This window comes from Triturus cristatus, chromosome 3_2 (assembly GCF_964204655.1).
Source record: "Triturus cristatus chromosome 3_2, aTriCri1.1, whole genome shotgun sequence".
NCBI lineage: Eukaryota > Metazoa > Chordata > Amphibia > Caudata > Salamandridae > Triturus > Triturus cristatus.
In genome coordinates this window covers 686,498,670-686,520,344 of record NC_140584.1, presented here as the reverse complement: position 1 = coordinate 686,520,344, position 21,675 = coordinate 686,498,670, and the positions used below count along the sequence as shown (strand labels likewise).

General features: G+C 46.0%; 1 protein-coding gene across 1 annotated transcript in view; it reads right to left on the bottom strand.

The window, feature by feature from the left end:
* Positions 1–21,675, bottom strand: part of EHHADH (enoyl-CoA hydratase and 3-hydroxyacyl CoA dehydrogenase) — a 246,494-nt gene that overhangs the window by 137,907 nt on the left and 86,912 nt on the right. The window contains exon 4 of the mRNA XM_085648734.1: positions 16,422–16,533. Within this exon, the coding sequence (XP_085504860.1) occupies positions 16,422–16,533 (112 nt within the window). The remainder of the gene's footprint in view (positions 1–16,421; positions 16,534–21,675) is intronic.

Below are 21,675 nucleotides of genomic sequence, written 5' to 3'. Positions count from 1 at the left end.
AACAGTCTGGGGAGGGGATCCCTCTCCCCTTTATTTTTAGAAATGGCTCTGGGGGATGGGATTCCCAGGCCCTAACAAGGCTGGGCAGGGAAGCCGCTCAGCCCCCTCCCACGTAATTAAAAAACAAACAGCCCTATGGGATGGGGTCGCCAAGACTTTACAAGGCTCAGGGAGGGGGACTGCATAGCCACTCTCCCTTTTTATCATGTGTACGGCCCTGGGACCCCCGGGGCCTTAAGAGGCTCAGGGACAGAGCCGCGCTGCCATCTTCCACTTTATTTTAGTAATGGCCCTTGGAGAGGGGGTCCCCAGGGCCTAACAAGGCGCAGGGAGGGGGCTACGCGGTCCTTATTAATTTTAGCAGTGTGGCCCTCGAGAATGGGGTCTGCAGGGTCAAACAAAGCTTGGCAAAAAGGGCCACATGGACCCCCTCTCCTTTCATTAAAAAAGGCCTAGGGGGATGGAGTCCCCAGGGCCTAATAAGGCTTAGGAAGCGGGCCACTTGGCCCCCCTCTGTTATAAAAATCATAAGGCCCAGGGACTAATGGCTTAATTAGGTTCGAGGATAGGGGCCTCCTCTTTAATAAACACATAAGGTCGTGCGGGCAACCCCTCCCCCCCCCCCCGAGGTTGGCTTTACATATGGTAACAAAATATTAAGTTGAACTAAACCTATAACATTAACTGAAAAAAATGAAAGGTTAAAGTAACGTTATAGTTAGGTAAATTTGTCAGTGACAACAATAACATTTTGAACAAAAGAAAACCACAGAAATTCACCAGTAACTTGCGCCCCTGCCATCCACTGCTTATGACCTCAAATACTGTATCACTCATGGCATGCTCTATGATATTGTTTATGTTATCACTGATGACATCTCAAATGCCATCAGTGATGACATCATCAAATGAGTGCGCTAGTTTATTTTACAGTTTATATTGTGATGGGTAGCTACCATATTACCTTTCTACCTAATTTAGCACAGCCTATGACCAGCTGATGGGTGTAAGTGTTTACAAAACGCATGTGCTCCTAATGCATCATAGGTCTGCAGAGGTACTGAATATGTTATAAATGTTTGCATTCAAGAGGTGACAACTTGGGTCCAGCTTTTCCCCAACTAATTGTTAGACTCTGCAGATGTATACATACATACATATAAACAAAGACTACATAGAGGTTATAGTTAAGTGGAAATGTCAGTTAAAACATAGCATTTACACCAACAAAACCACTGCTATTCAACAGTTATCTAGTTATCTCAAGTAACTATAACCCATGCCCTAAAGTAACTATAACTGGCACCCCCCCATGCACAGTATTGTCATCAATTATGTAATTTCACATGTGCCAGTGATGTTATCAATGATGTCATAGAACAGGTCATGAGTGATGTCATATGTGAGGTAATTAGCAGCGTATGGCTAGAGAGCAAGTTATAGTTACTAAAGGGCACAAGTTATAGTTACGTTGGGTTTTTCAGTGAATTTCTATGTTTTTTTACTGTAAAGTAGGAGTTACCTCAATTCCTAAATATGCTGTGACTCTGACTTCTGTTTTCAGTGAATTTCAATGTATTTATTGTTAACGCAAAGTAAGATGTACATCACCATGCAGGGCATTATGGTATGCTCCTAGCCCCAGGAGCAGTGAATACTAAATGAGCAGCAGAAGCCACTCATTTATTATTCTTTTTTTTTGTTGCTTTTCTTTTTGTGGGTATACGGGTTCCACCAGGGACAATCACACTTTATACTGACTATGTACACTTTGGGGGCATAGGTTGAGGCCCAATGACCCCATGGTCACTGCTGGCTCCCAAGCCAGCACCCATCCTGGGTGCCACTGTGAGTCAGCCATTTCTATATTTGCTGTTGGTGCCCCAGTACCACCCGGGGCTCCCACAACTTTGTCAAATGTTCAGGATGGCTGGGGAAGCCCCCCTCCCCGGCCTCCTCCGCCTCCCAGGCAAGCAACCATTCTGGGTGTAGGCAGGAGCTGGCCACTATCGCTTTAATCGTGGGTGCCTCAGTGCTATCTGAGGCACCCACAATATTTTTAAATGTTGGGGGCCACAGCAATCGCCCCAAGACGGCCCCTTCTGGCTTCCCAGCCAGTACCTCTCCTGGGTGCCGGCAGAAGCTGGCTCTATCACTTTGCTCCCACCTAAGCGAGAGCAGCTTTTATTTCGGCTCCTGGCGGGCATGAGCAAAGCTATGATTCCTGCCCAGGAGAGTGCGGGCAGAGAATTCGATTTATTTTCCCTGCTTTTACTCTCCCAGTGAGGGAACAAGACAATGTCCCGAGGGATGGGGACATGTGGGCCTTCCAGTGGCTCAAGGAGAGAGGCCACATGCTCCACTCTCATACCCATAAACATTTTTTTAAGTCTAGGGTGGGGCGACTGGGGCCTTCCAATGGCTTGGGGTGGGGGGTTCCATGCCCCCCCTCCCCATAAAAAATGAGTTTGGTACCAGGGGATGGGGTCCTCGGGGCCTTTTATTGTCTCGGGGAAGGGAGCTGTCCACGCCCCTTCCCCCCAAAAATTGTTTGCAACGACCACCGAGGTCCACTATAGGGAAGGGCTTATATTTAAAAATCCTTAATTTTTTTTTAAATTTCAGATCCTGAAAAAGTATGTTTTTGGACCCAATGGGAGTCCATCTGGGAACCTTCTACAAGGCTTACAGGCTAGGGTATGCCTACCCTGCCATGCCTAAATGCTCTTTTTTTGTTTTGTCTTTACATTTTTTTCATGGCACAGGGAATCTCTGAATCCTAAAATGGCTGCTGCAACATCTTTGTTTGATGTTGTGGGAGTCAATCAGATCATTGTCTTTGATCTGTTGGGTGCGTGGATCCTCCGCAGCATGAAATAGTTTCTCACCTTCAGTAACACCTTATTTGGTACAGACTGTATCCCAACGCAAATTCATTACCTTAAAATAATCCCAGACGTTAAGACTGGATCCAGAAAGTTATTGAGGAGTGCCTCTGCATGCCGGTAGGCAGTGTCATCCGCTGTGCCAGAAGTGAGGTGTACGGTCCTGTAAAAGTGAGACTCCAGCGCACTGACATCAGTAACTTTCCACGCCAGAAATGCAGAGACATGAAGGTTGCTGACAGAGGCATTGTGAACCCCATACTTTAGCAGCTAAAGCGGGGGGGTTGTGGGCCTTTATTATCTGCAACTTGGCAGATAAAAGCTCATCATTAACAGGAAGGATGAGCATATAGAAAAGGGGAAGAAGGATGAACAAATGGATGCATGAGTGGGTGAAAGTATGGATGGATGAGTGGGTGAAAGGATGGGGATGTAAACATGGCTGGATGGATAAGTGGATGAAAGGATGGGGTGAAAGGATGGATTGGTGAATTAAAGGATGAGTAGACGAAAGAATGGCAGGGTGGGTGAAGGATGGGTGGCTAGAAGGATGAATGGATGGATGGGGTGGTGAAAGGTTAGTGGGTGACAGTATGGAGGATGAGTGGGTAAAAAGATGGGTGGATGAGTGGGTGAAAGGATAGATGGGTGCAAGAATGAGTAGGTGACATGATGGGTAGATGGATGTATGAAAGATGGATATCGGAAAGGGTGGATGGCAGCATAAAAGGGAAATTGAGAGTATGGATGGGTGGTTTGGGGAAAAGGTAGCAGATTAAATGGAAATCTAAGAGGATGGATGAGTGGGTGAAAGGATGGTAGAGTAAATACAAAACTCAGAGGATGGATGGCAAAGGAAATGGAAATCTGAGAGGATGGATGGGTTTGGGTGAAAGGGTGACAGTAAATGGGAATTTACGAGAATGGATGGATATATGGATGGCAGAGAAAATAGAAATATGAGACAATTAATGGATTGATTGGTGGTTGAGAGGATAGCAGAGTAAATGGAAATCAGAGATGATAGATGGATGGATCAGAGAGTGAAAGGAAAGCAGAGTAAATGGGAGTTTGAGAGGATGGATGGATGGGTAGATGAAAGGACAGCAACGCAAATGGAAATCTGAGAGGATGGCTGGATGAAAGGATGGTATAGTAAATGGAAATCTGAGCAGATGGATGGATGGAATAAAGGATCAATTGATGGAAGAAAGACTTAGTTGATGGATGGCTAAGTCAAATGATGGATGTATGGGTGAATGAATGTATGGATGCGTGAATAGAGGACAGATGTGTGAATGGATGGTTGAAATGGCCAATGGATGGATGAAATGGTGAAAGATTGAATGATGGATGAAAATGAATGGGTAACAGAATGAAAGGTGAATTGGTGGATATCAACGGGTATATGGAAGGGTGAAAGGATGAATAGATAGACACTTGGATGGAAAAGAAAAGGGAGGTGTTCTAGAGAGGAAGGCTCACTTGCTTCACTTGCTAGGTGGCATGTAAGCTTGGCTTCTAAGTGGGGGGCATCTTAATTTATTTTCTGGCTACTCCCTTGGTTGCTGATGTATCAGTGTGCAGGCACTAAGGACTTTATAAGGTTTACCTGATATGGATAAATCTGTTCACAGAACAGGAAGGATCAGTAAGGAAATCCAAAAGGATTCTCAAAAGGTGTCCCTAAGTTTGCAGGGTTTAAGAAAGGTGACCACCCTAGGATTTCTGTCATTTTCAAGCACTCCCAAGACTGAAGCTTTTCCTCTACAGGTGGGGGTGCAGCACCCTGTAGGGGCTTGTTCTATAGCTGCGATTTATGTGGCCTTAGGTTTATATTTATACGTTTATTCGTTTATATTTTCACAAGACTTTAAACAATGCTTTATTTAAAAATGCTATTGATAATGCTTTATTTAAAGGTGTTATTTCTGACAGTAATAAATATTTATTAAATACTGCAATACTTTATTAATTATAATGTGTGGATCTGGTTGCAATGCTTTCTCTCTTATAACGATTGCAGATGGATTATGGTTACTGAAGTCAGTGATGGATTGAGATATTAGGAAATGTGGTTTTGGTCTTTAAGTGTGGTAAAAGTGGCGTGATTTAAAGTGGCGCCTCCTCAATGGTTTTGTGCTGTATTGTACATGGAGGAGGGTACTGTGATTTTGGGGTCAGGACCCTTTATGGGTCAAATGTAATGTTATGTTATGCTATCCAATTGTATAGAGCGCATGGCTACCCAAACATGGTCTTCTCAGCGCTGGCAAAGCTATTTTCACCAACCTTATGTATATTTGTAAACTAATGCAGAGTATTTAGTGTAGTGTGTGTGTGTAATAAATGTACTTTTCTTTTTCTAAAGAAAAATCACAGACTGGACAATAATTTGAGTTATAATTGCTTGCCAGCGAAAGGTGATTACTAGCCCACTCCACCCGCCCCTACTAGGACTTGGACTGTGCTGCTTCACTACCCTGAGAGAGTCAAGCACTACAATGGGGTGTTTGGCTTCCAGTAAGGGGGTGGAATGTTGACCCATTACTCTAGCAGGCTACACAACTAATGGCCTGTTTACTTTCATAGCCTTTTTAGAAAATGAGTCACAACAGGTGACTTAAACTGGGATGGCTGGTCTGGCAACCGCAAGAACACCGATATGGCTGAAATATACCCTTTAACAGTGCCCAAAGCATTGGCAGGCTAATGAGAGAACAACTAACAACATTTCAGACAAAGATGTAGAAAGGGGATCACCATTTTTGGAAGCACACCAAGTCACAAATCTATCCCAATGGCAGGCATACTTTCTTGATTGATAAATACCAGGCTGCCAGAATGGCATCCTAGACGTCTGTGCGGAAGGTGGTGCATGCGCAGGTTTGAGTGCAGGACTCTGCCCTGTTGGTGTGACAGTAGATCCTCCCGAAAGGGCAGCATGATCGAATGACCGCTGCTCATGCTCAGAAGTTTAGGATACCACGGTGTGCCCAATGTGGGCCGCAAGAATGACTTTGATCCGGTCATTCCTGATCTTCTTGAGAACTCTGGGCAGTAGTGGCATCAAGGGAAAGGCGTACAGGAGTGAGAGTCGTTTTGGAAATGCCAGCATGCAGAAGTGCGGACTTTGTGCATACTTGGTGGTGGCAAATAGATCTAACCAAGTTCTCACCAATCTTTGAAGAGACCTTGTACCACCTCCAGATGGGAGCTGCCATTTGTGATCTGCTATGCATCGACAGCTGAGTTTGTCTATTCTTGCATTCAGAGAGCACGCTAGATGTTGAACCACCAGGGAAATGCCCTGACATTCCAGTCATGTCCAGAGATGCTGAGCCTCTTGGCACAGGGTTCACAACCCCACCACACCCTGCTTATCGCAATACTACATGGCGGTGGTGTTGTCTGCGAACACCTTAACTAGCCTTGCCTTGATGGACTGAAGAAAGGCTTTCATTGCCAGTTGGATCACTCTCAGTGCTAATAGATCAGTGGAGAATCCTACGATATTCACCTCTCTCAGATCGCTGCCCCAGCCCAGGAGTGAGGCATCTGTCACTACAGTCAGCTCTGTGTAGGGAAGGGAGAGGGGTCTACCACTGACCCGATCAACATTTGTAGATCCCTCTGCTATCTGGATCAGGGCAGATATTCCCCTGATGCTGCATCCACTAGGACTTCCCACTGCTGAGTCCGTATATACCAGCAGGTCTGTGTTACCAGCAAGATTAAGGAGGCCATGAGGCACAGCAGCCTCCGAGTCAGTCTCACCAAAATCCAGAATAGTTCCTGAAACATCGGAATCATAGCCTGCATATTCTGGACTTGCCGATCCGGAGGATAGACCCAAAAGTGCACTGCATCCAAAACAGCTCTGATGAAAGGAAGTGTCTGAGAGGGAGCCAGGTTTGACTTCAGCACATTTATAGTGAACCCCAGAAAATGCAGGAGGTCTGCCGTACTCTGTAGTTAGGAGATGACCGCCTAGGGTGAGCCTGCCTTCAGCAGCCAACCGTCGAGGTAGAGTAAGACTAGAACCCCTGACCTTGCGGGTGTGCTGCAACGACCGCCATCACACTGGTGAACACCCAAGGGGCTTTGGTGAGGCCAAAAGGGAGCACACCAAACGGATAATGTGCTTGGCCCACCATGAACCACAGGTATCGTCTGTGGGCTGGCAGGATGGTAATGTGGAAGAAGGCGTACTGCAAGTCCAATGCTACTATCCAGTCTCCAGCGTCTAGGGCCGATAGAATCTGAGATAACATTAGCATCTTGAATTTTTCCTCAATCAGGAAGAAATTGAGAGGGTACAGGTCTAAAATAGGGCGGAGGCTCCGTCCTTCTTGGGCACTAAAAAGTAGCAGGAATAGCAACCACGCCCTACTTCTGATGCGAGCACCCTCCCGATGGCTCCTTTGCCAAAAGAGCCAGAACGTCCTGATAGAGCAGGGAGACGTGCTCCTCTATCAGCTGCTCTGGGGATGGTGGCATGGGTGGCAGGGTTTCTAGCAAGGGGATGGAGTAGCTCAATTGAACAATTTGTAGTACCCACTTGCCCCAAGTTATGAATTGCCAGCAAGACAGGTGATGATGGATCCTGCTGATAACTGGGGGCCAGTGATGGTACAAGGGCAAACTAAAGTGTATTAGAGACTGCGGCTACTGGGGAGTTTGGGGAGTTTGGGGGGTGGAATAGGTGATCCTCTGGTTGTGTACCCTGAAGCTTGTGGGAAATGCACCTGCAGCTACGAAAGGACTGCAGAGTCTGTTGGCCTTGGTGGCTGGGCAGGAATGGACGTGGTGGTAGCCCCTACAATAGCCACAGAAGAAGTGGAAAGCAGAATGGGGTTGGCAAGGTGTGGATTAAACACGAGGAGGCCAGAGAAGGAGAGGCAAGTTCACAATGTTTTATTGATCCCTAAAACAAATGTAGCAAGTAAATATGTCTTTGCTCCTTAACGTCAGGGGCCCAACAGAAGTTGAACATATGATTATTCCTTCTCTTCCGTTAGATGAAGGCCATTACTCTCTAAACCAAAAGAAAGAAAGAAAACGGATTCAGAATGGGACCATGAATAACAGCAGTTTGGGGGGGAAATGGAGTGAGGAAGAAGCACCCGGACCGTCACCACGTGGATTATCAATAGGGTAAGGAACCCAGGGACTACCGGAGCCCTCCCTCTACACCTGAAGGATCGGCTAGCGGGTGATGGCTTTTTTAGAAAGCCACCCACGAATCCGAGCACGTACCTCAGGGAGCCACGCACCCCCCGGGGCGTGGCTGGCGTTGTCGCGGTACCGGAAAGGGTCCGGTTCCCTCTCTCGTAGATGTTCCCGTTTCCCTCGGTCTGCGTACGGCTCTTTCTCGCGTCGGTACCTCCAATTCCTCTGAGGTCTCTCGTTGTCTGGCGCTTCGGTCTCGGGTGGCCCACGAGTCGTGGTGGTTGGACTCTCCAGATAGCTCCGAGTTCTCCTCCGACGTCCTCTTCAGTCCGTATGTCCGGCACAGCAGCGCACTCTCTGATTCCTATGCCTGCTTCAAATATTGGCTCTTCCTCATACGTCATTCTGGTGGGATCATGTGACAAGGTCACATGGGAGGGGACGTCATCGGAGAGATGACCAAAATTAGAGGGGCTGCTGGTTTCCAAGTAATGTGGTTCCCTCGGGGACTGTAAACAAAAAACAGGAGAGAGGTAAGCGGGTAATTGTCCGTCATCTTCTCCCTGCATCAGATCCTGAAGAGGTGTCTCGTGACACACCCCTCCCCTAGACATTTCACATTCGGGGAACTGTGAGACCCGGGACAAGAAGTCAGCATTAGCATTACAACTACCTTTCCTGTGTTTGATCACAAAAGAGAAGGGCTGGAGGGAGAGGAACCACCGAAGGACTTTGGGGTTTTCCCCTTGATGCGAGCTAACCATTGGAGAGGAGCATGATGAGTATAAAGCAGGAACAGGGCACCCTCTAGGTAGTAGCGCATCTTCTCCACCGCCCACTTAACCGCCAGGCATTCCTTCTCAATGATTGCATAGTTATTTTCATGCGGGAAGAGCTTACGACTAATAAAGGCAATAGGTCGCTCACAACTGTCACTCGTCACCTGGGACAAGACCGCCCCCAAACCTGTGTCAGATGCGTCTGTCTGGAGAATGAAAGGACACGATAAGTCGGGGGAGATCAATAAAGGACTAGATGTTATAGCTACTTTCAGATCTCGAAAAGCCTGGAGAGTCGTCGGGGACGGTGTGAGGAGGTCTTTCTCTTTTACTCCTTTCTGGAGGAGATCTGTTAGGGGGGTTGCAATCTGGGAGTAGTGGGGAATAAACCTTCGGTAATATCCCAGTAAGCCTAGGAATGCCCTGACCCCTTTTTTTGTCATGGGAACTGGTGTGTTAGTGATTGCCTTGATTTCTTCTTGTTGGGGCTCGATCACCCTGTTTCATAGAAGGTAACCAAGGTAGCGGACTTTATGATAGGCTACTCTAGACTTCTTGGAATTAATATGCAATCCCGCGTCCTGTAGGGCGCCGAATACTGCCTGGCAGTGTAGAAGGTGTGGTTTCCAGTCTGGACTATAGATGATGATATCGTCCAGATAAGCAGACGAGTAACTCTGGTGTTGTCTCAATACTATGTCCATTAACCGTTGAAAAGTAGCAGGAGACCCATGTAGCCCAAAAGGGAGGACTGTGAATTCATATAGACCAGAAGGAGTGGAGAATGCAGTTTTGTGCTGGTCTTGAGGAGAGAGAGGTGCCTGCCAATACCACTTGGTTAAATCCAAAGTTGTTATGTATTTGGCCTCTCCTAACTGCTCTATTGAGTCAAATTGGGTGATGGAATTGACTGCTCTGAAGTCTATGCACAATCGCACTGACCCATCGGGCTTGGGTACAAGAACTACTGGGGAGGACCAATCGCTCTTGGAGGGTCTTATGATGCCTGCAGTAAGCATGTTCTGTATTTCGGTTTCTATAGTAGCTCTACGTGCAGCCGGGATACAGTATGGCGATGTCTTATAATCTTTCCAGGTACGGAGGGTATGGTATGTTCAACAAAATGGGTCCGACCGGGCACATCTGAGAAGATGGAAGAAAAGGTAGACAACAGTCTGTAATGTCTCGATTTGTTTTTCCTGGAGACTATTATTTATGTCAAGTGACTGGATAGTAGTCAGGGGTGTTGTAGGTTTTGTGGGCAACAGTACATTAGTTTTAGGGGGAGTACCGAACCATTTTTTTTAGCAGGTTTATATGAGAAATCTGGGTCTTGTTTTTGGAAAGGTGTCAAGGATAGGTAGTTAACCAGATTTTCTCTACAATTTTGTAAGGTCCTCTCTATTCTGCTCGGTGTTTAGGAAGGGATGATGGTAGGAGGACTAAGACCCAGTCATGTATCTGAAGATGTGGCCATTTTTTTCCCTTATCATAAAACATCTGTTGTCGTTGTTGTGCCATTTCAAGGTTGGTATGGGCGAACTCTCTCACTTTAGACAACCGTGACCTCAATCCCTTTGAAAAATCAAGGAGGGCCTGGGTCTCTTCGGGTCTTTCTTTTTCCCAGGCTTCCTTGGTCATCTCCAGGAGAGTACACGGTTGTCTGCCATAAAGGAGCTCGAACGGAGAGCAACCAAGACTGCTTTGTTTCTGACAACGGATAACAAACAATGCTAAGGGTAATAGGGCATTCCAGTTGGGGCCTTCAGCCGTCATCATTTTTTTTAATGTGAGTTTGATGGTACCATTATAGTGTTTTCACAACCTGTCGGTTTGCGGGTGATATACTGACGTCCTGATTTGTGTGATATCTAAATTTTTATACACTTGGCCCATCAGTTTTGAAACAAATAGGGTGCCTTGATCTGTGAGGATCTCGTGGGGGAAGCCAACACGGGAAAATAACTCTACCAACTTCTCACAGATAGATGTTGTGTTGGGGGTTCTCAGGGGAAAAGCTTCGGGGTAGCGAGTAGCATAGTCGATAACGACAAGTGCATACTGATTACCCTTTCGTGATTTAGGTAAGGGGCCAATGAGGTCCATTCAAACGCGGTCGAATGGTTTGCCTATGATAGGTAAAGGCTGTAAGGGGACGGCGGGTGGGCGATAGGGATTTTTTTTCTGACACACTTCGCATTCCTGACAGTACTTGGAAATTTGTGCATATATACCTGGCCAATAGAAGTGTTCAAGGATTGTCTGGCTAGTCTTTTGGGCTCCGACATGACCAGCAACAAGCTGACTATGCGCAAAAAACATGACCTGTTCTCTGAAACTTTTGGGCACAAGCAGTTGTTTAGTGGCATTCGGAGAACCTACTCTATAGAGAAGATCATTCTCAATGACAAAGGTAGGATAGGAGGTAACAGTCTGTGAGGCCTGTTGCCATGCGAGTTGGAGAGTGGGGTCATTTTTCTGCGCATATCGAAAACTCCTGTCGTCCTGCCAGGGGGCTTGACTAATGAGTACAGCTGATTTATTAGAGGTCCTTTTAATTTTATTATGGAGTAGTTCCATGAATTCAGGATGATCGGTGCCTAAGATAAGCTTTTCAGGGAGGCTAGGTAAAACCCCTACGACAGCATGTAGGTCCCTTCCATCGGGCAGCCTTACTTTAACCTGAGCGGCTGGATATGCCTTTACGTCCCCGTGAACACATTTGATGGGTATCATTCAGTGGGGGAGGATATCTTTTGGCCCGATGAGAGTACTCTGAATGACTGACTGTCTGCCACCAGAGTCAAGGAGTGCTTTCACACAGACCCCATCCAGGACCAAACTTACATAATACCCCGTGCCGAACTCCTCCGTATATAGGACATGCCGAGGTAAATAGTTTATGTCCATTGGTTCCTCTAAGGTCTTTTTCGATGAACAGAAGCAGGCTATATGTCGCCATGCACCGCATTCAAAACACTGTGGTCCCTTCCCAGACACAAGCTTGGGTTTAGGGCGTCGGGGTTTAATGATCTCCGGCCTTATTCTGGGTATCTTTTTATCCTGTTTTCCTAAACCTGGGCGTGGTTTGTTCTCCCCCTCCCAGACTGTGCTCCGTGACTGGGCTCGGGAGTACGTGGTTGCCATTTCTATCATTTGCTCAAGGGTAAGACCAGTATGCTGTTTTAACCACCTTTGTGTGGAATAAGGTAAGGCCTCCAAGAATTGTTCAAGATAGATCATGGCCATAATTTCGTCTTTAGTGTGGTCTTGGGGTCTTAACCATTTCTCTGCCGCGGACTTCAATTTATGGAATAAGGTTTTTGGAGTGTCCCCGGGTTTTCCTTTTTCTTTTCTATAATGTGTTCTATATGCTTCGGCGTCTAAGCTCAGATGGTCCAGTATAATCCCCTTTATTTCAGTCTATGAGGAAGTGCTCATAGGATTGGCCGCCTGATAGGCCTCTTGGGCCTCTTCAGTCAACAACGGGGCTAAGAAAAATGGCCATTTGGCTTCTGGCCAACCCGAGGCACGAGCTGCCCGTTCGAAATTGAGGAGAAATGAGTCAGGATCCTCACCCTCATGATATTTTTGTAGGGGAACAGTAGAGAAAGCAGCGTGAGCCCCTGTCTCATTGGCAGTCCTTTAGCAAAGTCGTCCTGTCTATCCGACATTTTATAGAGGTTCTCTAACTGCTGGTTTATGGAAGTGCAAATAGTTCTCTATCGGCCTGGGCCGAAGACATATGCCTCTCCAAAGCCCACTCGAGTTTCTCCTGTCCTGCAAGGAGTTGTTGGACAAGGTTCTCCATTATGCACAGTCTAATGGACCCCGTAATCCCACTTCTGACACCACGTGTGGATTAAACACGAGGAGGCCACAGAAGGAGAGGCAAGTTCACAATGTTTTATTGATCCCAAACCAAATGTAACAAGTAAATATGTCTTTGCTCCTTAATGTCAGGGGCCCAGCAGAAGTTGAATATATGATTCTTCCTTCTCTTCCGTTAGATGAAGGCCGTCACTCTCAAAACCGAAAGAAAACGGGTTCAGAACGAGATCACGAATAACAGCAGTTTGGGGGGAAAAGGGAGTGAGGAAGAAGCACCCGGACTGTCACCATGATTTTCAATAGGGTAAGGAACCCAGGGACTACCAGAGCCCTCCCTCTACCCCTGGAGGATCAGCTAGCGGGGTACTGATGGCTCTTTTAGAAAACCACCCACAAACCCGGGCACGTATCTCAAGGAGCCACGCACCTCCCGGAGCGTGGCTGGCGTCGTCGCGGTACCGGAAAGGGTCCAGTTCCCTCTCTCGTAGATGTTCCCGGTTCCCTTGGTCTGCGTCCGGCTCTTTCTCGCGGCGGTACCTCCAATTCCTCTGAGGTCTCTCGTGGTCTGGCGCTTTGGTCTTGGGCGGCCCACGAGGCATGGTGGTTGGACTCGCCAGATAGCTCTCAAGTTCTTCTCCGACGTCCTCTTTAGTCCATATGTCCGCCACAGCAGCGTGCTCTCTGATTCCTATGCCTGCTTCAAATACTGGCTCTTCCTCATACGTCATTCTAGTGGGATCACATGATGAGGTCACATGGGAGAGGACGTCATCGGAGAGATGACCGAAATTAAAGGGGCTGCTGGTTTCCAAGTAATGTGGTTCCCTCGGGGACTGTAAACAAAAAACAGGAGAGAGGTAAGGGGGTAATTGTCCATCATCTTCTCCCTACATTAGATCCTGAAGGGGCGTCTTGTGACACAAGGAAACATGGGAAGACCCAAAACCTGGCAGTGGCTCAGATATCCTTAAAGCACTCCAGCGTTACATCTACCTTGTCTCTGAAGATCCGAGTGCCACTGAACGGCAGGTTATTGGGGATGCCTGGATATCCCATGAAAAGCCAGCAAACCTCAGTCAGGTGTGGTGTCTGAGTATCACTGACAACACAATTGCTCTGTCTAGCAAGTTGTCGTATCCAGTCCGCAGAAAATGTTGAAATTTGCTGCATCTCTGCCATCTGCAATAGCCTCTCACAGTATGACTTTGGCATCCTACTAGATCGTAGGCAGCACTTGCACAACCAATTCCCAAAGCATGTAGGTATATTGCCCTGAATGCATGTGATGTTCACTGACCATAGTGCAAGGCTGGTGGAAGTGAACCTCATCTGGCCAAAGGTGACCAGTTTCTTGGATTCCCTATATGGTGGTGAGGTAGGAAATGCGCCAGGGTTGACCTTGTATGTGGAGGCCTGTACAACCAGACTCTCTGAGTGGGATGCTGTGTGAAAAGAGCTGGGTTCCCAGGAGCGGGACAATGGTGACAGGAAATTGTCCTGTGCACAGGAGCCCCTGTGCAGAGCTTGGCCCAAGCTCCAAGCAGGACATCAGTGAGGGCTTTGTTAAAAGGGAGGAGAGGTTCTGAGTGGGCGACTCCCAGTTGAAACACCTCCATCAAGACATTAGCCTTCACTGCCACCGAAGGTAGTGTAAGGTTCTGGAACCAGAACTGTATCCAGGTGACCCTACTGCAGTAGCGGCTCACAGAGGGAGTGCTGCATGCGGTGGGGCGGGGGAGGGGCAGGGTGTGGGGGTAGTGGAGTCAGACATACGGTGGCAAGGAGTAAAGTAAGTAAATAAATAAATACAACTATTTAACTTGCACTCCCTGCATCGCCAACTCGGCGGTCCCCATGGGGTCCAAAGACGTCCTAAAAGGGTTGGCCCACCAAAAATGAGGTGCCTGGCACAGAGCAGATTCAGAGGCAGGCTCAACGTGGGAGCTGGGCCTAGAGTGACATCGTTACCATGCCTCATCCAAAGATTTTGACCGGCGCAGTCAAGACAAAGAGCGTGTCAACTTCTTAGATTTTTTAAAACTTTTGGTGGGACTTACCCGACCACTTCAAGCATGATAAGGAGGACCTGGAATGAGTCCGCGAACGGGCCCCTTGACCTTCCTTGCAGCCAAGACATGGAGAGTTGTGGAGGTGACTGGTGTCGGGCAACTAGGAGCTTCAAGGAGCGCTCTCTCAGTACCATGGGGTACATGGTGCAGCACACCTTTCAAGTCTTAGAGTTGTGCTCTAGCGCCAAGCACCAAAGGCAAACCAGATGGGGTTCTGTCACAGACATCTGTTTGTGACAGCAATCACAAGGCTTAAACCCTACCATTTTTTAGGGGGACACGCTACCACAGTGGGAGACAAAGTCTCGAAAAAAAGCTTAAAAAAGTGACAAAAAAAGTCAGTCAAAAATTGACTTATGCACTTTATTGCACTTGCAAGTGATTTAAAGATTTAGAGAAGCTGTGGTAATGGGGCGCAGGATTTGGGCAGAACCAGCAAGAAGGGGAGATGCAGAAATCATAGAAATAGGTGGAAACAGAGGAGGGCAGGCACCAAGAGGGGCAGAAAAAGAGAGGAAGAGAGACAGAGAAGAGGGACATTGAAAGGGAGAGGAATAGAGAGATGACCAGAGGTACAAAGATGGACAAATAGATAGGTGTAGATAAGGAGATAGATAGATAGATAGATAGATAGATAGATAGATAGATAGATAGATAGATAGATAGATAGATAGATAGATAGATAGATAGATAGATAGATAGATAGATAGATAGATAGATAGATAGATAGATAGATAGATAGATAGATGTAGATATTTAAATATATAAATATATGCAGATGGTTATAAATATATGTCTAGGTAGATAGGTAAGAGAGCTCAGAAAGTGATCGGTGGAAATAGATTAGTGTCTACATATAAGAGGGGAGCAAGTGTATAACGGTGAGTGGGTGGCTGTGTGCACCCTGATGAGATGGGTTAGCTGCATATAAAAAATAAAGTCCAACAGCAAATGGTCCACAGAGGCACTGGTGTTCACGGGTTAGCAGTGGATATATGCACACAAGTGAGAAGGGCTAAATGCCTGCATATGAAGGAAAGAGCTTTACAGAGCGAGGTGGAATTTGTGCTCACCTAGGTGACATTAGGGTTTAGTGCACACAAAATAGATGGGGCCACGTGAGGGGACTAGGTGACCCCAGAAAATTCAGTATGTCCAATTTAAGTCTGGATACCTTGGTGAGGCTATGTAGAAACAGGTAATAAATAATAATAATGATATATTAATAATTCCTATTTGTAAAGCACCGACATATCACCCTCTTAAGGGTTTAAAGGCGCTGGGGGCTGTAAGGGAGAATAAGTCAGCTATTGCCCAGAGTCACATGGTGCTGAGCTGAGCTGCCGCCACAGCCGGGGGATAGACCCGCAAGCCCTGTGCTATGGAGTCAGTGGCTTTGGCTGCTGCGCCACACTTCTCCCTTCGAGTGACAGGGGTTAGGCGGACACAGGTGACACCAAGCAAGATGCCCAGTTGAGTGCCAAGTGTATACAGGTGAAATCAGCCTCCAGTCCCACAGTAATTTCCCCTTAGCCTGCTTGATTATTCTAGTCCTGTTTGACGGTGATGCAGTGTACTTCTTTTCATGCAAGGGCTAGCTTAGTGCCATTTAAAATAACTCTTAACATCCCTACAATTGAAGAAAACGGGCAGATAAAGAAGGTTGAGAAACGAAATCAATTTACCTGTTGTGATCATTTCAAGAGCAGGAAGTAGCCCAATCAGCCGAGGAAGTCGCTGGGTTCCTCCTGCTCCTGGAAATATACCAAGGAGTACTTCTGTGAGACCAAGCTGGGCCTAAATAAGGGAATTGAGAAATACAACACAAATGAGATTAAAGAATTATCATAATCTCCAGCAATATTACTCAGTCCTCAAACTGTTTATTCGCTGGTAACTCCAAAGGTTACTACCAGATTAATCTCTTACATAGAAGGCAATGACTGGTAATAATCTTTGAGGTGTTTGCCTTTGACTCCTTTTCTCTGTGGCTTATGATTGAATGAGCCAGTGCTTCAGAGATTGTACCCAAAATCCTAATAACCCATCGCACCCCGAAAGTGAACTGGAATTCCCCCAAACCACTGGATAGGGTTGCTACGTTCTGGCAACGAAAAGCTGGAAAAAGTCTCAACATTCTGGTATCTTTGGTTTTCCAGGCCTCTAAGATCTGGAACTTGTAAATTGGGTTATTTAATACAGCTCAGGATAAGACATGACTCACCACTGGTGCCACAGAAAAACACACCCAGAGGATCTAGGGTGAAAGGGCGTCTCTGTATCCCCGAAAGTGGGAGGAATTCTGTAGCCTTCTCAAGGCCACATTCCATGATAGCATTGGGTCATAAGTTGAGATGCTCAATGGCAGATATTTAGGGTGGCAGCAGGAGGCCTAGTGTTTCTGAATCTCTAGCATGTCCTCTTGTATGTCGTGCTTCATAGTTTCAGTGTAGAGCCAGCTTGAATAATGACCTTCTAGAAGACGTACAGGTTCCATGTAGGTGTTTTGTGTCATAGTATTTCTTAAAGTGAAAAAAATATATTGTGTCTCCTACTCTAGCTCCCAGTTAGTGCTGCAGAACTTGAATGTGAGGCCAAGGCAAAAAAATAGGTTTTAGACCTATAGAAGCATGGCAAAGCGGAGACACTGGCAGAGACCCAGGGCACAATCAAATGATTCTATCTTCTACTTCTCAGTCAACCAAAACTGAAAGCAACTTTGCAGGTTACTGAACACATATCTCAATAAAAGAGTGTGGGATACGCACGCACTGGCATCTGCCCTGGGACGTTGCAGGCCAGACATACAAAGTAGAGTTAAACCACTACAGGACACTAGCGATACAGGTCTCTGGGATAGCTTCACAGACAAATAAGCCAGAATGACCTTAATCCTGTGTAAAAGGGCCACAACATTGTGTGATATGCAATGTATTCTTGTGGGGAACACTATTCACACAGCACAACATCACAATGGATACACTACATAATCCCTAACGTATTGCAAACACTCATTGGAATATGAAGGAATACAGCTATGAGGAGATTGAACACCTTTTACCGTAAGGGTCAGCTGACACCACTTACTTGTGTAGGGTTATTAAGGCATGTGCCCACAGCTGGAAAAGATCATAGAAGAGGCCCCAGAATATGAGCATTGATAGATTTTAATTGCACAGCCAGTCAGTCTTGCGCTCTTGTAGTGATCAGTTTAACACCAAGTATTTGCGAAATAGGCTAAGTCCACTGGAGGAAGAGCTTTTAGTTGGTTAAGAAAGACCAGAAGGTCACAAGTGTCCATCTGTCCATAGTGAACAAAGAAAATCATCCCTACAATCGACCACAACATTATTCAACTGTTCTATATAGTTGGACTTGAAGAAATTAGAAAGAGAGGTACAGAAAAAATAATGAATGATGTGATCTGGAAACTGCACTTCTCATGAGTGAAAGAACAATATATGGATACAAGACTGGTCCCAGAACTATGATATGGTGAATATTTTGCTAATAAGGAAATATGAATAGTTCGGGGCCAGAGGGTCCCACTTAGATTATCATTTGAAATAAGGAACGACAATCACATTCAAATGTAATGAGGGAGTATAAACATGGAACAGTTGAAATTCAGACCAATAAATAAAACAGATAAGGAGGTCAAAGTCTAACCAAAGAGTAACCATCTTATGACTTTATGGGATTTGGGACGTTGGGTGGCATGATTAATTTAGTTTACTGTGATCAAATTTAAATGTGTTTGGTGTAACAGGAAATATCTTGATTTCAATTACTGAAGTCTTTCTTCAGTATCTATGGAGTTCGCTTATATGTAAAGAAATTCAAGATGGTGACTAACTATAATCAAGACTCCATGGGAAGTTGAAATGTGTTGGTTCCTCTTTTGTGCCAATAAACCTCCCTTTTTAATTGCACTGAAACCTGAGTAAGCGCATCTGTATTCGAATGAAGAAACTGTGGAGATGTTTTTTATCTACATATATAGAGATACATATATGGAAAATGTTACTTACCCTATGAGCATCTGTTCGCGGCATGCAGTGCTGTAGCTTCACATGCTATGCATACTCCTGCCATCTAGTGTTAGATCCAGATGTGTGCGAGTTGTTTTTCACTGAGTCACGAGAAGAATGACTCCTCCTCTTGGTGATAATACACATAGGCATTGACTCCATTGTTAGATTGTTTTCCAAAACCGCAGGTGAGGATAGAGTGTGAAACAAAGTGATAAGAGATATCCATGCATAAGAGGAAAGAGGTATATTAGGAGAAAACTGTGCCTGGGGAGGAGGGTGAGCACATGTGAATCTAGAGCACAACATGCCACAAACAAATGCTTACAAGACACGGACCATTTTATCATTCGAGGCATGTGTGGCTATAGATACACATGGTATAGACTGTAAAGCTGTCCTCCCCAACAGCGGTGCCGAACCTGTGGGTGTTGCAGTTGTTTGGAAAAGTGTACATAGCACTGCCTGACCCACATTAGCCTGTTGGTGTGGTAGAACATCTACACCGCAGTGTTTAATTAGTGTCTGGTGTAGTCCAGCTGTTGGTATATTCCCAGGAAGCCAAAAGAAGCCCCTCTCTTTCAAGTAGAGTGTGGTCTAGGAGAAGCAGGTAAAATTATTTTAGCTTTAGAACAACATGTTTGAATGCATCTAACTATCCATCTGGCAAAGCATGTTTTGGATATAGCCTTTCCTTTATGAGTTTGGGAAAAAGCAACAAAAAGTTGAGGAATCTTTCTAAAATGTGTCCTATCAATGTAGTACACAAGGTCTCTCTTGACATTTAAAGTATGGAGAGCCCGCTCCACAACAGAGTCTGTATATGGAAAAAAGAAGGTAGGTCGATTGATTGTTTGAGATGGAAATCACCTTTGGAAGGAATTTGGGTTTGGTGCCGAGGACAACTTGGAGTTGAAAAAAGGGTTCTTCCAAGGCTAATGCCTGAAACTCTATAGCACGCCTGAGTGAGGTAAGAGCAATTAAAAACAAGTTTTTACAACGCATTAGGTCTCGCATTTGCGAAAGTTTAAGCTAATGGCATTGTAAATGACAATGTCTTTTATTTATCTGTTTTGATAATTAACACATAAATAAAAGGCATTGTCATTTACAATGCCAATAGCTCAAACTCTTGTATATGAGACACAGCGGATTTCCAGAGTTTTGGGCAAACCTCTGAGACATTTTATTTAGGTTCAGAGAAAACAATAACACACACAATTGGCCTATGTGCACAGTCAGCATTATTTGTAGAGCGATTCACAGTTGTTTTACTGTATTTTATTGTTTGGGAAGAGGATATAATTGTACCCTAATGGTAAGGCCTTAGGTAATGGCAAGTACGAATTGAAAGTACAGTATATGAAATGTTATTAGCAAGTACTAATTTCCAAATGCTTTCCTCGCGGCGTGTCTGTCTGTACTCCCATCGACAGACAATCAACCAGCAGATTTCATTTCCCTCCAGGTCCTGGTCACCCCTTCACCTTCTTGGTTACTGTCCCTTCCATGTACAAACTCAGATGAGCAGCTCTCGCACCCCAGAATGTGCATGACAAGAAGCAGTGACGGGTACACTGCTGTGCAGCTGTGATATCCACCAGTGTAATAGGTTCCCTTTGTCAAAGTGTTGATGAAGGCGTACTTTGGCATTGGGGATTTAAAGCTATCAAATCGTTTGACCGTCAAGTTGTTGTTGCAATGTTGATCTAATATTTGGTGCAGGAGAGAGCGGGTATGGAATAATACCTAGATAAATAAACTGACCGACAAAAAGGCAGAGACCGATAGGCAGGTACATTATTAGCCAGGCAGATCAATAGACTGACAGATGAATATACCGTAAGATAGGTAGATAGATCTGTATAAGTGGACGTACGGAGGCCCAGGAGGATGGATAGGGTCCTTTTAACCAAGGAGTGCACATTTCATTAGAACAGCTTTTGCCACATCATGCAATCCATTTCCATACATGTAATATGCTAATCGCCCCATGAAGTATTGGCATACAGCGCTGTGTTCTCACTGTAAGCGGAAAGAGCTTCTGGGCGCCCTGTGCTTTGCTGAGAGTGCTAAGTCTAATTGGTCGCACACTGCTCCACCTACCAAGCGTGTTACCCCAATGAAAAATGGTCCCTGAGGTCAGCGTCGGCGAGTACGCCTATGCCTGTGTAATGCATGCAAGTATGAGTAGCGTTAGCCATCCCTGGACACGTGTTTCGAGGTAGTTGCCTCTCGTCAGCAGGGAGTAGGAAAGTGTGTAGGGTTGCTATGTAAGCTGCTAAAATCGTTATCAGGTCAAGTACCTCTCGTAGCGCGCAGGTGCGTAACCATGAGCCCGTCGACTCCAACGGCTCAAGGGAGCCTGAAATAAAGTTAAGTCTAATTGGTCGCACACTGCTCCACCTACCAAGCGTGTTACCCCAATGAAAAATGGTCCCTGAGGTCAGCGTCGGCGAGTACGCCTATGCCCGTGTAATGCATGCAAGTATGAGTAGCGTTAGCCATCCCTGGACACGTGTTTCGAGGTAGTTGCCCCTAAGCCTGCGCTTACCAGGCCAATCTCCAGATACGGCCAGTGCACTCTATCAAAGGCCTTATCCGCATCGATGGCCAGAAGCATGTATTCCCCATGTGTGCGGGATGCCTTTTCAATCAGATGTAAAATGCGCTTAGTATAGTCACTTGTTTGCCTCTGAGGGATGAAGCCCGCTTGATCTGGGTCAACCAGGTAAGCCATATGCGGCGCCAATCGAGTCGCTATAATGCTAGTGTATAATTTAATGTCTATATTCAACAGAGATATGGGCCTGTAGGCGCCGCAAGCTGTCCTGTCTTTCCCAGGCTTTGGGATAACCACTATCGCGGCCTCTAGCATTTCCCCTGGGATAGCTCCCACTTGGTCAAA